At 39.0% G+C, this 17,970-nt stretch overlaps 1 protein-coding gene across 4 annotated transcripts in view; it reads right to left on the bottom strand.

Moving 5' to 3' along the window:
- Positions 1 to 17,970, bottom strand: part of LIFR (LIF receptor subunit alpha) — an 89,601-nt gene that overhangs the window by 11,318 nt on the left and 60,313 nt on the right. For all 4 annotated transcript variants that reach the window (XM_025167755.2, XM_025167754.2, XM_007429909.3 and 1 more), the window contains 7 exons: positions 17,033 to 17,178; positions 15,619 to 15,784; positions 14,924 to 14,994; positions 14,171 to 14,384; positions 5,743 to 5,919; positions 5,074 to 5,175; positions 3,661 to 3,828 (listed from right to left, as the gene is read on the bottom strand). In XM_025167755.2, the coding sequence (XP_025023523.2) occupies positions 3,661 to 3,828; positions 5,074 to 5,175; positions 5,743 to 5,919; positions 14,171 to 14,384; positions 14,924 to 14,994; positions 15,619 to 15,784; positions 17,033 to 17,178 (1,044 nt within the window). The remainder of the gene's footprint in view (positions 1 to 3,660; positions 3,829 to 5,073; positions 5,176 to 5,742; positions 5,920 to 14,170; positions 14,385 to 14,923; positions 14,995 to 15,618; positions 15,785 to 17,032; positions 17,179 to 17,970) is intronic.

Below are 17,970 nucleotides of genomic sequence, written 5' to 3'. Positions count from 1 at the left end.
CTGAAAATTTATTTCTGGGTGCATTACAACTTTGTCCCACTTTGTAGATTCACATAGTAAATCTTGGGAAAAAATGTTCCTCAGTTAATTCTAAGCATCGTTTTAACTGCTAGTCTGCCTAAATAAATGTAGAAACACACACTGAAGTGCACCATAGTGCTGTCTCATTGTATCAGCAAGTTTAGTAGATTTTGCAAAATTATTTCTGAGCACGCCGTACCTTTGTCTCATTGTCTTAGCATGCCAATTAAATCTTGCAAATTTTTGGGTGCACGGAAATGAAGTTTCATTGCTTGCATTTTAAGCTTGGGTATTTCAGAAGGAACGTTTGTGCGTGCAAGAAAAACAGATTAGTAATATGGATTGGTTTTTAAAATAGATTTTTATGTATTTTTATAAAGCTATCTTACAGCTGCCCTACCCAATCTGGTGGGGGACAAAAGAAACTCAATCCAGATTTTTCTTCCATCATCTTTACACCAATGTTTACTTTTATGAGTGGACACTGCTTACTGGTTAATCCATCTGCTTGCGAATTCATTGTGGGCTTTAGATTAACTCCTACTTTACTGACAGTCTTAATGTTTTTAACAGTGCAGGCCTATAATCCTGAGGACACTAAAGAGATTGGCAGAAACAGTATCAGAGCAATTCTGATCCACCAGCCTCCATGTTCAATAGAATAACCATTTTTAGCAGTTTAGGTATACTGATGAAAGCGACCATGGGTGAACAGTAACATTTTCCTTTATTTTCTTTTAAATAGGAATTTTTTATGCAAACGATGTTGAATTTGAAATAAGGCACCAAACTGCTATTGTTTCCTGCTTTGGAGATAGCACGATGATTGATTGCCCACAGCTGCACTCTCTCAAAAAATTAGACTATTTTCTGGACAAAAGCAAGAGTCACGAAGTAATTATCGCAAGGGTTGAAGCTGCCCTAGGTTCTCACACCAGAGAAAGCAGTTTAGTAAACAAAGAACAGATGGCAGAAAGCTTCAAGGCCAAGAAAAGGGCTGCCAATGGTTAGTTAACTCAAAAAGGAAAGGGGAAGAATTTAAACCTTGGGTCTGCTGCACGTATATAGGGCACGCTTCCTAAATGCAGAATTTCATGTGTATTCTCAATCATGTTGTATTTGTGTGCAGAGCTAAGAAAGGGACAGTTTTCTCAGCTTTTACGACTGTCCTTGATACGAACCTAAAATTGATCTAAGCAGTTTTGACTGGTTGGAGCTTAATTCAAAGCTATGGCTGTGATTATGTCTCTGTGTTTAAACATTTAGAGCTCATCCTGCCATGTCAGATTAAGCTGTGCCCAAGACTACACCAAAATCTTTCTTCACAAAATGAAAAGAAAATAAACTGCCAGCAATCACCACCTCCTACGCTCCATATATTCCTGCATATGTATATGGGAACGCTTGTCCATTATTTTGGAAAACGCCCAGAGGCAGTTTGAAGGCAATCTGTCTAAGGGAGGATCAATTAAACAAGAGCATATTAAAACCCTAAAAACTTGGCAGCCAACCTTTGTGGCCTTCCAAAGCCTTGCAAATAATCATCCCAGCATTGCAGCAATTCTGCATTTGGTTACCTTTCCTACCACACTGGTGTATTGCCACAATGGGGGAATTGGGGAAGTGAAGGAATAATGAACTGTGTAATCACCCAGGAACTGAGGGGCAGGATGAGGCAAAAGTCTCATACACTATCTCCTGCAGCCCAGAGCAATAAAATGTCATTTGCAGGCCTGTAACAGGTTTTCCCCATTCATGGAAACAACAGTATCAGGACACAAATATGTCAGAACTGCAAGCCTTCTGCAGGGAGATTGTGTTGCTGTACTAGTGAAATACCTTGATCTGGAAAACTTTGCAGGATAAACTTGGGGCAATATTCAAAGACATAAGACTTCTTTGTTCACTAGAGTTATTTTATTTCCTAGGTCACTCCTTAAAAAATTAAAAACTGCATACTTCGGGGATAAGTCCTTCAGACATCTGGGCTCTGTAAAATCCACCAGACTCAGCATGTGCCCTGTGAAGGTCAGGGTATTAACTCTGTCCCTTTCCCAAAGCCTCCCCCCAACTCATCATCTTCACTGGGTAGAGAACATGGAGTCCTTCTTGCTTTCTTCTGCAAAGAAACAGGGTTGTGTTATGAAGAAGGATCTTCTTTGGTAAGGGAGAAAAAAGAGAAATAGAAAACTCTGCATGGATTTCCATGCAGAGGAAAGGCAGAAAGCCACTGTTTTGTCACTTCCTGTCTACAGCTTTTTTCAAATGGTTTACAAAGTTTACAGAGCCGTGGAATGTAAAGAATCAGTCCTTTCAAGTATATAACAGATCCAGGAGCAATTAATCATCTCCATTATGTGGTTCTTCAAACATTCTAAAAGCACACAATGGGAAAATATGTGGTCTAAAGGATTAAAATTTACTTTATGTTATAATTTGAAAGAAAACTTTTATAAAATGGCATATCAATGGTATATGACACCCCAAAGATTATCAAAGATGTATGGGACAATTTCCAACGTTTGTTGGAAATGTAACCAACAAGAAGGGTCGTTCTACCATATGTGGTGGACATGTAAAATTGCAAAGAAATTTTGGACTCAAATACAATCTTTGATGCAGAGCATACTACAAATACAGATTCCATTTAAACCAGAATTATTCCTGCTGGGGATAATGGACTTTCAAATCGGAAAGCATCTTATTAGAATTACTCAATACATGATTACCGCAGCAAGACTTTTGTATGCACAATTCCTTTGGAGATACTTCTTCATACATGTTGAGCTCCTATAGTATTGCAGTTCTGAGTTTGATCCAAAGTTAGGCAAATGAATATATCAACTTTAAATAATTGTTGTCTTGGACTGACTACATTCTTCAAAGCTGGGGTTTCATATAGTAGTCCTAAGCAAATGGTCTGGGGTCTACCTATCTGCACAGAAATAGCTTTCTAAGGCCATTCTTGAATCCAAAAGTGCTAAGTACTGATGAGTCTTTATCCTATAGGCCCTTTAATCTTTTTCCTCCTTGCAGCCTGTAGCCAAGCTATGCAAGCAGTATGAAGAGACAGGTAATGCCTGTCAATTCCCAGGCAGACAGCAGAGGGCAGGAGACATCTCAAAATACACTAGTTAGGTTTCTTTAGCTGTGCAAAGTTTTATCCCAACCACCTTGAGAGTTTTTTCATACAAATGCATGACAGTTAAGCTGAATAAACCATGATTTAACACAGCTTAAATATGACAGAGGCATAGTACCCACAATAGCTTCTTAACTAGTGATGTGTATAAACATCTTCTTGAAATGTTTATAACTACCATTTGCATCCTCCAAATTCTTGTATGTGCGCTTCCTTTCATATTTACAGTCATAATAAGATTGTTATCGGTATGACTATCATAATAAGCATTTCTGAACAAATTCTGCATGGGAACTGGTAGGGCCATGAAGATTACTGTGCTGCTCCTCACAGTAAGTCACATGTAAATATTACTGTGAAGCAGGAGTGTTTATATATATCCTTCAATTCACCATTTCAACAGCATCCCTGTGGTCAGTTGTAATGTTGGCTGTAGTCCTAAAATGAAAGGGCACACTTGGAAAAAGATGAAAATAATTCAACAAATATTTCTTTACCTGGTTCAAAAGATTCTGGCTTTGGGCCATCTTTCTCTCCTTTGCCAAAATGAAGCAAATAGCCTCTTAAAAAGCCTTGGCTGTCTTCAACAGATATATTCTTCCATTTTACTAAGATGGAATCTGAGGTGGCATGCTCCACACTGAAAGTGGGTGCAGTTTTGGGACCTGGGTAGAAAACAAGCAAATGCTTGTTGAATTTGGACAGGAAAGATCACATCCTACTCAGAATGTCCTCCTATATCCCTGAAGCGGCTACAGTGAAGTACAGGTAGTCCTTGACTTACAACCATATGTTTAGTGACCGTTTGAAGTTATGACACCTCTGAAAAAAGTGACTTATGACCAGTCCTCACACTTATCATCATAACATCCCTGCAGTCACGTGATCAAAATTCAGGTGTTTGGCAACCAGCATGTATTTACAACTGTTGCAGTGTCCTAGGGTCACATGATCACCATTTGCGACCTTCCCAGCTGGCTTCCGACAAGCAAAATCAATGGGGAACTGCATGATTTACTTAATGACTGTGGTGATTCCCTTAACGACCACCGCAAAAAAATGTTGTAAAATCGGGTGCTGTCACATGATGCCTTGCTTAACAACTGCACCATTTAATGATGAATTTTCCGGTCCCTATTGTGGACATAAGTCAAAGACTTCTTGCATAACATTACTTTTGCAAATATAAGACAGAATCAATTCTAGGTAGCTTTTGAATGCAAGGCCAGGAACTTTCAGAAGTGGTTACATCCTGAAACAAAATCACCCATTTTGCTATATTCATTTTCCGAAGTAAGAAATAATAAAATTCTTAATGGCGTTTCATTGTTCATTACGTCAACCTCCTGAATTCTAGTGAGCTCCACCCATCATAACAGAAGGACTGTGGTTTATATTTAGCAGAATTCAGTTCTGCAAGAGAAGCGAGAGTCTAGAACTCTTCACTCAAGTGTTCTTTGCATCATTTTCAGCATGTTCATGGGAATGAGCATGGGAAAAAACGTTCAAGAGTTCTGTTTTAGGACACCTTCCCATTCTGGAGCTGTCTTTATCCCAAGCTACACCTACGGATCCACATTTAAGTTTCATTTAACATTAAGGATTGGATTTAATGATTTCATTTTGATCACAGCAGGGCTTTCCCAAATGGCTGAATCCTGTTTATACACAATCTTCTTTTTTCCCTTTATTTTCAAGAGAGAGCTGTAAGCCTTCTAATTGCACCCTATCATTTGAAAAGAAAAGATCTGAGCCAACCAGCTGCATAAACATACTTAAAGAGAAGAGCAAAGCTAATATCATCTGGCTCTTATTTCATATCCTGGCTTTTGTTCAAAAATCTCTAGTTCCATTAATGAACACTTTCTCTTCCAATGATCTTATAACAACAAATAATAACATGCACTTACTCAGTTCTTGTACATAGCCATTGATATATCCCAGTAGCTGATATCCATTTTCTTTGCAGCCAAAGACAGAAAACATGTATCGAACTCCAGGCTGGAAGGCAGCTGCAGCACAGAAACATCACAAATACGATTTTCATTACTGGGCTATAACTTTAAAATAAAGGTGTATTTTCATACAGAACAGCATAGAAAGCAATCCTTTGAATCAGAGTAATGTCTTTTTTCATGCGCCTTACCAGAGACATTGAGAACATTACCACTCACAGAACATTTGGAATCTTTCCAAGGAAGATGTTGAGCAAAAATAAGCTGTAATAGTGATCTTCCTTGAAATAAATCTAGGAGTTTCTTTGGAATCATTCCTCTTTATATTATTATTTATTATGGTTACATGAGTCATTTCTAGTTAATTCCTGCATGCTGGAAATACATGTGCTACCGTGACCTATCAGCAGGCTGGGAAAGTCAGCGGCCCAAAGTAGCATGTGCTAGAGACAAAGAGCTATGCTTGCCCTGGGTCCTTTAAGTAGCTCCTTAGGCTTAAGGAGTATCCCATTGTGGGTTGCCAGCCTGGCTGGCTTCTTACAATACTTCAATTGTAAAATGTTTCTGCCTTCCTTTGCCCACACAGTCTTAATTACAAAAAGAAAGCTGAGGTGTTGCCCTTACCTGATTTGGCAACAGCATTCGTCACATTTGAAGAAAACTTCTCCCAGTGGACAGCTGTACATGGTTCAGGACCATAACACCATCTCACTACGTAACCACAAGTCACATTGGAGTCAGGGCGCCAAGCAAGAGAAATACCATCACCTTTTCCAACTCCCTCCTCTGTGGGAACATCACCTGTTACAAGGGTAAAAGCAAAGATCATTCCTTGGAACTATACACAGAAATGTCCACCTGTGCAAATGATGACTACAACGCAGATGTAGAGAACACCAAAAAATCATGTAGGTTGCCCCTTCCGCACCTCTCAAATGTCATTTTTATCTCAATGAACACAAGATCTTTTTAGGTGACCACACAATCTTCAGTTCCTTTGGCAGGAGGATTCATGAATTCATATCTTCTGGAAGGCAACTAGTGGGTTTTGTATATGGGGTTTTTATTCCTGTACGCTGTCTGGAGTGACCGTGAGTGAGTTGGGTGGCCGTATAAATAAATGAATGAATTAAAATAAAATAAATAAAAGTTGGATTTAAAAGAGTCATGCACACCATTACTCATGGGCACCCGCAGAGGGAGCAAATGTGGTGACCTAAGTGCTTGCATCAGATGCTAAGACAGGAGTATATAATTGTGGCATTTGCATGATGATGACATCACCACACACATTTCATCATGCAAATGCCACAATTATATACTCCTGTCTTAACATCTGATGCAAGTGCTTAGGTCACATTACAGTTTGCTGTGGATGCAGGCATTATCATTATGACCCCAGCTGTGGTGTACAATTTTTCTCCTCAGGACAACCTGAAGTAGAAAAATGAATCAGCTGATAAATCTTTACCATGAAAATGCATTAAATGCTGCAAGACAAGATGTTACTATAATAAAAATCAGTGACATTCCTGGTAAAAAAAAATTGGAATACCAGTGTTAACTTTATAAACATACTTTTTTTCCCCTCATATCATTTGACTTTATGTAATGGAGTATATTAGACCAGTGTTTCTCAATCTTGGCAACTTTAAGATGCATGGACTTCAACTCCCAGAATTCCCCAGCCAGCATTTTAAAGTTGCCAGGGTTGAGGAACACTGTACTAGACTGCTAAGAAAGACGCTACTTAGCTTGGAACAGCATCAGACAGCAAATGTACACTTGAACTGGCATGGTACAGAGAGAACCAGGGAATACTCTTGAACAATGGAGTTTAATGCAAAAATGTCTGTTTTCACTATCAGCAGCAACGTTGCAGAAAGAGAGAAACAGGAGCCATGGAAGCAACACAATCAGCAATGTTCACAAGAAGCTCTCTCTGGAAATTGCCAGATTTGATTTTAGTTATTTCAGAAGAAATCCAATTTTGCTTCAGAGAATCACGGCATCTCTTCAAGGTAACCTAATTTGGCTTTGAGTTTGGATTTTGTGTTGGTACTCTCCAGTGATGGTGCTGAGGATTTTCCTGAGCACACTGTCTCCCTATATAACCCGCAGAAAGGCCTAGCATATTGGAGTTGCTTCCTTTTACGCTTTACATTTACTGCCTAATGGGTTTGGGCCATCACCTTGGTTGACAGCTGCCCCAAGTCAACAAGAATCCCTTATCATGACAAGCCAATAACTAATGGCAGAGGCAGTCTCCGAAAAACCATCCTCACCCCCTCTTTGCTAAAAACAAATCAGAATCAAAGCATAACAGAAGTCTCCTCTTCTGTTCTAATCTTCATACCTTGACAGACGGGCTCTTGGCCAATGGACAAACTAGGCAGCCAGTGACCCAACCTCTCCCATTCTATTAGGCGAATGGGGCTTCCATAAGTTTATGCTTTTCCTTATTCTGGACTTTTGTAGCAGAGCGAGATGTTTTAGTCCTTAACTATTGCTGAGCTCCTCCAGCCTTTGTACTGCCAACTGTGCTGACAGCATTCCTTTCTAAATTCCCCCATAAAACCGAAGCGTAACTCAAGCAAGGCAGATACAAACATACACAAATAAAGCATTGTCTTTCATAAGCAACTGTAATATTTGCAAAGCGCAGGAAGTCCAGACTGAAGCAACAGCCAGCTTATTCCTCATGCTGCTTTTTAGATGAGTCAGCCCCAGTGATGGTGATCCATGACTCAGGACACCTCTGAGTTACCTTGTGGATAATGCAGAGACACATTCGGTCATCCAAAAAGTTCCTTTGTAAGGAACATCAGATGAGGTACAAGAATTGTAAGCTGTTCCTATCAGTCAGAGCAACAGATTACAGAGCTTGGAGCAGCAGGAAAAAAGCCTCAACGTAATTTACAAGGAAATTCCGTAACTCTAGAAAAGCTGCATCAATCTGTTCAGGTCAAGCTTGTCACTAAGAAAAAGAAAAATCCTGAGTTTTTTTTTTTTAGTACAAAAACTGCTTCAAGGATATCGGCCTACATTTACTTATATGTCATCCTGTCTAACCTACCCTGATCCCATAGTACTTAGACCAGAAATAATAGAAAATTCGTCCTCTTATCTACCACTCTTCTAATCATCTCTTTCTCGGTTGTTTCTTTCTTGTTTTAGTTTTACACAGTAAATCCATTGAGGGAGTGACTTGTCAGACTGGTTCTTTGTGAAGTGCCAGGTACATAAAAATCAATGCTAATAAATCAACTAGTCCTGCTGATAAGTTTTAATCATAAAATGTTTGCAAGTTGCAAAACATTCCCAGAGGCGTGCTGACAGCACACGGCCATTTCAGGCATACAAGTCATCTGGGTATCATTATCATCATTATCCAGCCTTCCCATTTTAGTGAATCCGCAATAGTAGTTTGAAGTTTTAATAAATAATTTGTGCCAAGCTGGACCCATGAAGGCTTAATTAATCATGACTACATGCCTGCTGGTATAATTCTTAGTTTCAATACTTCTCTAAAAAAAAAAAAAAAAAAAAACTAGGAAAAACATGGTTATTTCCATGGCTCCAAGATGTTTTGAAGAAAGCCCTCTTCTTTTGAGACTTATTCTCCTGCCATAGGAAACAGCTAAAAAGAACATCAGATAGATTTGGGAGGAGTCAGTCTAGGTTGAAGGAAGAGACAATGATGTATCAAGATAAGCATATATATGTTTGAAGCTGGTCGATTTACAAGCTTTATATAAATATCACCGCACTTAATTTTGCAAAGGTTTGTACATTAAACTTCAAAATTATGAAACAAAGAATGGAAAAAAAATCTGAGAACCACCTACTCTAAATAATGAGAATTGCCATAGAAGAAGAGGAGGAGGAGGAGGAGGAGGAAGAGAAAAGAAATTCTTGCATCAAGATTTTCCCTAATAACTACATAGCCAGGTTCATGTTGTTTTCTTGGCAACAGTACAGAAGTTATTAGTGTCTGCCTTCTTCCAGAATTTTTAAAAAGGTTCACTCTAGCTTACCACCTTAGGATTTCCAAGTTTGACCCTGCTTAGCCATTTCAAGGTAAATCAAGGTTGGCTAAGCACTGCCAACTGCTGTGACATTCTCCAGAAAGGAAATTTTCAAAAGGAAATTCAGCTTTGAACTGCCTGAACAAGATTCATCATTAACTCATCTTAATAGAATCAAACTAGATTAAAATTATTTCTCACTCATTCCAAGTGTTAGTATGCCAAAGCTAAGTAGATGAATGTTTTACATCAGCCCACTGATGTTGAGATGGACTCTGGTCCAGAAAAATCATATGCCATAATATACACAGTAGTCTTTAAAGTTGCCAGATGTATTTTTGCTTTTGCTTTTAATATACTAATAGATGTATTCCTCTGGAATCTCAAAAAGTTATACAGAAAAATGAGAAACAGAAATATAGAAAAGTCTTTATCAAGACATACATACAAAACTATTTTGCTTTTGGGATAAGCGACATCACACAAAATGTTTCTCAAAGAGACTATCTAACACTGACCCACGGTCAAAAATGGAAGTTGTGCTTTAGGATTCAGTTTTCACATAAAACACAGCTGGAGTGGAAGAGAAATATTTTATTTCTTCCTTCCTCTGGGATGCAAACAAACAAAAACTTTGGATCATGGAAGCCACTGCAGATAGAGCATAAGAGTTCCAGCTGAAAGCTACCCCAAGTTGCTATTGCAAAGCCATTGCATCATGACTAACAGGAGAAGAATGACTTTCCAGTGTTTTGATGTCCACACCTGGCTTTCATACAGTATCTATTTGGTCTGCAAATTATATTGAGAGTGGCCAGAGAGCTGCCCCATCACAGCTGCGTTTTCCCAGAATAAAGGATTCCACAGCTCTGGCTGGGGAATTCTGGGAGCTGAAGTCCACCCATCTTAAGGTTGCCAAATTTGAAAATCACTGGTCTGAAGGAATCAGAATTGAAGGATAACAAAGAAGAACTCTGAAAGAAGCAAGTTACAGTCCCCATATGTGAATATGTGACATCATGCCTTAGTACAGCTGCCTTTACCTTCAACAAAAACTCAAAATACCCATTGCTCACACCACCATAGCACAGGGAGATTGCTTCTCCTCTCTCCCTTTCTTTCAACCATGGGCTTCAGGAAAAGTAAGGAAGAATTTTATCAAGAGTTTGAGAGTACTACAATCCCTTAACTTTGAGAGATGAAGCTCCGTGTCACCGCAAGACCCATGGCTGGTCCTAACCAGCACAGCCATTTTCCACAAGGAAGGAAGAAAATTCATTACCCAATTTGCTTGTGGATTAGACTTTTGATTTTTTTTTTTTTAATCTAAAGGTGAGTGGATCTGTTCTTGACTTGGCCTCAGTGGCCCTGTTTTAATATCATGTAGATGTTTTTAATCTCTTTAACTTAAGTTCTTACCTACTTGTCAAACTGACAAATTAAGGGATCCTAGTTTTTTTTTATACTCCCACATCTTATTGTTACATCTGTGACAAAATTAAAAACACTTTAAAGTAAATTCAATTATGCAAAGTAATTATTGTATGACTGAATCATACTTTTACATTCAATAAATACACCAAACATGACTGTATAAGTTAACTATACAGTAACAAACAAAGAGTTCAGAAACAAATAAAACCAATGTATTTACAAAGGCTCTGCAGAGCACAGCTAAAAGGCTGCTGCTTCAGAAACCATCTTGTCTCTCCTCTGAGTAAACCAAGTTATACATTTTGCACATGTTTTTAAAACAGCAATGTGAACTTAGAGCAGTAGAGATGATATAAAATTAATGTTCATTTGGTTATTTGACAATACTTATAAACTGCCCCAGACTGAACAACTATGAGTGGAATAATAGATATATTTCCATTCTTCCAAAATTTCCATTTACCTTCCATTAAAAAAAAAGTACCCCCTCCCCAATAGCATCAAAATCTCTAAAAATGTAAAATTTCTAGAATTTTAGTCTAGAAATGTTAAATGTCTAGTCATTTAGCAATTGCTTGTCAAGGTAATCAAGGTGGAACTTTATTCAAATGACCTATCAGAAGCCCCCACCCCCAATTTGTAGGTAAATAAATTAGGTGGACAATTTCTCCAAATTTCTCCAAAGGGAGGAAAAATTCTTCCAACAATTTTTCTAGGCAGGGCACTCTTAATGGAGGCAGTGTCACCATTCTGCAAAAATCAAATGAGACGCTTTCTCTCACAGATTTCTTCCTTTGACACTGAACTGCAATATGAAAAGCCAGAGAGGCGACTGTACAATGAAAGATGTTGGAAAATTGCAGTGGACAATTTCCAATTTAGTTTGTGCACATTCCCAATCAATTCCTATATCCAGATCAGAGCAAGCACACAGGCCACTCAATTCAGTTAAGAACAACAGCCAAAAAAGCATGGTATTTATTATTAGACATTAGCAACTATCAAAAACAAGAAATTGGCAACTTAGGACAAAAACTACAAGCAGAGAGAGTGAGAGAGACACAAGCGACTAGCAAGACATAAAATAGCAGAAGACTTACTGTATATACTTGCAGATAAGCCAACAATTTTAGTTTCCAAAATACACTTAAAAAGTTGGACTCCACTTATCAGCAGATGGGCTTATCCGCAAGTATATACAGTAATAACAAGAATCTATGTTAACTCTCTTTCTCTTTCTCAAAAACACACTTCTCAGAGCCTCTGGAAAGATGACTGTGGGTAATTAGCATGGATAGTCCCAAAGGGAGTGGCCTTTGATCATTCCAGCTTTAATCCTTTTATGTGCCCAGCAAGAATGGGATAGCAATGGAAAGTAGGACACCAGGTGATCCCTTCTCTGTGAAGGAAATAATTTGGTGGATGGGGATGATAAATCTAACAAAAGGAAGGACATTCTCTCATACATACCCACGTTGGCCACCTTGTAACTGAATCAAGGCAAGAGGACCACACTTGACCCATGAGAATTACTCTGAAATTGACTTTAAAGGACTAAAGTAAATACTCTCTCATCAAACTGAATACAGTCCCCAGAGGGAAAGAGAGAATTATTTTGGCCAGGAGTAAATTAAGCATGGCACCAAATAGAACATTATTATTAAGGGCTGGGGGGTAGAAGCTGGGAGCAGAAGGAAGGTTTTTTTCTTTGGTGGCAAAAAAAATGGTTGTGGAATATATGGGAGCTGAACAGTCCTAAGCAGGATTCAGTGATCTTCACTTTAAAAAACACAGCAGGTTTCTAGGAGTTAAACCACATAGTTCAAGTTAAAAACTATGCTGTGGGTGGCTTCATGTAAAATTACTAGAGGTGAAGGAAATGGAAATGTGTATTGTCGAAGGCTTTCACGGCCGGCATACGATGGCTGGTGTGGGTCTTCCGGGCTGTGTGGCCGTGTTCTGGAAGTTTTGTTTCCTAACGTTTCGCCAGCACCTGTGACTGGCATCTTCAGAGGGCAGGAGCACAGACAGGAGCAGTTCTCTCCTGTCTGTGCTCCTGGGCACAGAGAGAACTGCTCCTGTCTGTGCTCCTGCCCTCTGAAGATGCCAGTCACAGGTGCTGGCGAAACGTTAGGAAACAAAACTTCAAGAACACGGCCACACAGCCCGGAAGACCCACACCAGCCATCGAAATGGAAATGTCCTTAGCTTATTGACCTTCCTCATGACTAAGTAAAACAATATAATGTATACAGACAGTGGAATTTAGCTCTCAGCTCAAAGTTTAGATTATTTTTCATGGAACAGCAGAATTCAGAAAGCCAAGAATGGAAAATTCCAGCAGTACACACAGTACTGCAACAATGTGGTGCAGTGTAAAATCCTACTGGTCCTTTACAGCAAGCTGATCAACTAAGACTCCTCCACAGGTTAGTGGATGTCAGATGCAGAAGCCTTAAAATACAGCTTACAGTATCCTTCTATTAAAGGGAGAAAACATGGCTGGGAAGAATATGATCCTGGACTGGATAAATCAATAATCTGATTGTATACAGAAAACACATACGCTTAAGAGATGTGAAGAAATATTATCCCTGTACATACTCCCCCATATCCTCTGTACTTTTTTTTTTTAAACCTGAACATGTTTCTGTTTAAGCCGTGCACTTTTAACATAATATAGTGTTACAAAAGCTACAGTGGCCAGCTCTATTAATACGTAACTGTTTCGGCTCTCTTCCAAAAACAATTTAGTTATTAAGTAGTGTTCATGTGAGGAGCCTCATAAGAAAGGGCAGAAACTGCTTGCTTTACTACAAACTACCCAGAGGAAGACAGTCAAGAATTGGGAAGAAACCAACTTCCCGAAAGCCACTGTCCAGCCATTTCTTGAAAAAAGGTGGATATACACTGAAGTTCAGGTGAAGGCTGACACTAAAAACTCCACATTTGGGCAAGCAAGCCCCAATCTAGCCCACTGTTTCTCAACATTAGCAACTTTAAGATGGGTGGACTTCAACTCCCAGAATTCCCCAGCCAGCCAGGCTGGCTGGGGAATTCTGGGAGTTGAAGTCCACCCATCTTAAAGTTGCCAAAGTTGAGAAACATTGATGTAGCCCTATTACAACAAGGCAATAGGATCATGATTCACTGACACTGCTCATTATTCTGACTTGTTTGAAAGTTGTTACCCGTCATGTCCTGGGTCATTAGAAACTAATGGAAGTGTAATTAACGGAAGACTTCCTAGCTTGTTTACTCGTTCAAGAAGAGGAGAACCATATGCTGCCAAAAGCCTTGCTCACATTTCAGCTTACGAAAGCGATGCAGAATCGTCTACATTTTCCCACGCTCTGAAAAAGGGTAGAAAAACCTGGTATTTGGGCCAATCTTCCCTTGTTTAGATGACTTTTAATGGGAACTGAAATACTGCAACGTACCATCTGCAATTTTTTTTACGAGCTTGTTTTTTTTTTTTTTTAAGATGCCAAAAGGTAAGAGGGTTGTTTCGAAGCACAAAGTCTCCCTGTACCTCCTCTGCTTGTTCCTCCCACAACTTTTCAACCACCTCAGTTTCACCTCTTACTTACCCACTGGAAGATCTGCACTATTTATTGAAGAAGGAGGAGAAACACCTGCTTCATTCCTTGCCACCACTGTAAATACGTAATCATTTTTCCTCAGTTTGATTTTGGTGGAGTTGCGGGATGCAGGCACTGATTCCCTCTGTTTGGACTGATCTGGCAGGGTCCAATATACTTCATAAGTCTCTATCAATCCATTGCTTTCGAGAATGGGGAGTGGCTATCCGGAAACACAAATATTGTAAACACATCAGATAATTATTCCAAGGAAAAGGGGAAGGAAGTGAGAGAGTAAACAAGAGCCTAAAAAAAAAGTCTGTCATAAATATTCCTCATCGCCTTCCACCGACAAAGCACTGGGCAAACCATTTCTGTACAACTGTCCTTCTTGCACAAAGCCACACACAAATGGGCCAGAAGACAACACTTTTGGGGATGGGTCAAACGAGTCTTGGCATGGGGTACGCAAGATGGCTAAAGGAGCACGAGGCATGACAGAAATGTTCCACACGTGCCAAAATCACAGCCCATATTTTCCCATCCGTGTACATTCCTGACAATGTTGCATTTGACCTTGTTGAGGATATTTTTACAAAACCATTTCTCCTGAGACTGCTGAGAGGAGAAATCTTCCCAATGGTGCCCATGTGCCTTTGAAAAGGTCACGTGAAAGCTCAGAGAAAGTTCAGTCCAGACAATTAATACTGATGTTCAAAACACAACTAATGGGAAATTAGAAACAAACATCTCAATATATACCTTCCAAAAGATGGTGACTGTATCTTCATTAGCATCTTTCTCCCTCCAGATATCAAGCTCTCTTGCTGGACCTAGGAGAAGAGTGGTTTAATTACATTAATGAAGGTATTAATTGTTAATAATGGGCATACATAATACATACATTTGCTTTAACATGCTAGACTTTGTTTATGTATTGTCCAAATTATATTCATTAGGAATTGTACAACCTGCAAGAGTGAAGCTTTTTCATTGTTTGGAAGAACTTTTTATTTATAGTTAGAGACAGTTTTCTTCATACCACTGAGCCTAAAGACACTCTGGGTACACCAAATGTTACTTACTATACTGTAATATTTCAGTTAATTCCAAAGTAGTTGTAATGTTATCTTTCAAATTAATATGTGAGATGGTCTGTAATTGTAAAGTTTTGAATTGTGAGCTTGAATGTTTTCATTTATATTTTAAAGTTTGACCCACAGATAGGTAACGTGAGATAAAGTCTTACCAAGGAACAGCTTTTTAAATTTTCTATTATTTCTGCTTCTGTTTTTTTGTTTTTGGATTTTTTCAATTTGGATAATTTCATCAATTTGGATAATTTGTTTTTTAGGTATCTGATGTTTTCAGGTGAATCTCACAATCATATGAAATCAGGAGGACACATGTTTCATTTCAACTTTTACTCATAGCCTTCCAAAATTCAGTAAACTTACGGGCTTGCTGAGTTGTGTAGGACTTCTCCTTGCTCCAACCACTCCATTTCCAAAAGAAAGGCTCTGGAGTTCTACATTTAACTCGGGAAATGTATGTTGTGTACGGATGCAATTTGTCCACTAAGACTGTGTAACGAGAACTTCCTAAATCATCCAGCAGCACATTCTTAAAGAAGAAAACAGAAACATATATTTATGCCAAAGAGCTAATGGTTAGAATTATCATTGATGATCCATATTTATATAATGTTGTGTACATCAGTTTTGTAAGAGCACAACAAATGAATTAAAAAAAAAATGCACGGATCCCTTTCATGTATGGTAAAGCAAGTGAGATCTACTGTTCTGTTGAATGCTATGTAACCAATGAATGATGCAAAAGTGACCTGCTGGTCCCACCTAATCAGTGCCTGGCAGGAGGCAGAGCACTGATGTACCCAATCAACTATGCTTACAAGGATGCATTATTCCCAGGAAGCCAGTAGTCATATGGACTGTACAATGAACAGTCGGGCAGATGGAAGTAAACCAAAGTAAAGGGTGAATAAAAGGGGAACTAACAGAATGGGAAAAAGAAAATGAAACCTGTACATTGGCTCACCCTTAAAGACCATTTGGAAGAATGTTAGGGCCAATGCAGTAGTGAGCCTGCTACACAGAGCATCATCAAGTCAGCCTTGAAAGGCTTGCATTACGTTTTTCTGACTAGAGGTTACAGTAGTGGAATGTTTACCTTCTGAACATGGAGAGGGCACCTTGGCTTGGTTTGGCACACTTATGGTATCTCAGGGGAAGCCTAAGGTTGCAGGAGGCAAGGCCAAGTGGGTGGTGATGTTTTTTTCTTGTTTTGGGGGTGGTTGATGTGTTTGACTTTTTAAACTGCATTTAAGCCCATAATGGGGCTTATAGTACAGTTTTCATATGTTTTTCCACCTAAAAATTATGGGAAATTCACCATCAATTTTCAGCAACTGTGGTTAAAGGAGAATCCAGTGATTGCAACAAAGAAGCTGGGCAGTGTGTATCTGTGTGTGCATTGCTGTTAAATTGCTGTTGGGATCTGGCCTTTGAGGGATGACCCTGCTCATTACAAACCAGTGGGATCTAAAGGAGTTCTTTTAAAAATGCCCCAGCCTTCAGTAGCTTGTGTGCAGAACAGGGCATGCATTCTCTTTGGATAGAAAAATGGCATATAAATCAAGCAAATGAACAATACATAATGGTTCTTTACAAGAGGAGGAAATGAGAAGGTGTCACTAACAAAACTACATGGTCAATCCAAGTATAAAGACTGGGCCGCATCATGTTTAAGAAGGGCCCCAAAAGGATTGTTATAATTTTGCCATACAGACATGGGAATAATAATATTATTATAAAAATGTCACGAGATACAGTGGAACCAAACGATGCCTACCCGTTCTTCTTGGATAGTGCTGTAGGAAATTTGAAGCTGGCATTGCACTTTGGTCTCTCTGAAATTGCCAGGCAAATAATAAGACAGTCTGAAGCTGGTTGAACTTCCACCGCTCACCGTTAATTCTGTAGGAGTTTGTGGGTGAACTGTAGAGGAAAAACAAACATATTTCATTAAAAAACCCTAAACTTATTCGTGTTTGTTAGGTGACAAACCAGTGAGGCACAGAATGGTGAGCTAAGAGATCAGCGTAGAACCAGTAAAGTGTTTTTTTTTTTTTTTTTTTTTTTTACATTTCACCAAAATTCTTGCTGGGAACAAATTTGAATATTTCACTGACCCATGATGGCAGAATTCTGCCTAGAATGAAGTCTGGCTAGCATTTATCTTTTTATACACACACACACACACACACACACACACACACTATGGTAGCAGCCTACAGGCATTGCGCTTATTAGCTAAAATAAAGTTATATAACGTTTATAACTTTATAAGATGCCCTCAACCAGCAAGTCTGTTTCACAGATCTACTATTTCTCAATGGTTCTTGCAATGACCAAATGTCTATGCTAGGTTGCATAATTATATGGTTAGTCTAGAAAGTACCAGAGATGGTGTCTCTACTCTTTGAAAAGCTGTATGCTGGGCATTTCAAAAGTTAAAAAAAGATGCTGGGGATTTTCTTCACACCTTAATCATTTCAGAGAGGAATGCAACTCCTGTTCATGCCCTGATCCAAGTTGATGAGTTCTGGATTTTTAATTAAAAGCTGGAATGGAAATTTCTCAGTTCAGAAATTTGCCTCCAAAAGCAGATATTTAAATTGTCCTTGACTTCATTCCAAATCTCTAAAACAGAGGAGAAACCTTGTGCACTCTCTTCAGCCCTAGGACAACCACCAGCAAGGGGGATGGACTCAGGTTACAGTGCTGATG

The sequence above is a fragment of the Python bivittatus genome, unplaced genomic scaffold, assembly GCF_059951505.1.
Source record: "Python bivittatus isolate LINGU-HERP-01145 unplaced genomic scaffold, Pbiv_v1 ctg000570_np1212, whole genome shotgun sequence".
Lineage (NCBI taxonomy): Eukaryota > Metazoa > Chordata > Lepidosauria > Squamata > Pythonidae > Python > Python bivittatus.
Note: the sequence above shows the minus strand (reverse complement) of the source record. Positions and strands in the feature narration are given on the sequence as shown.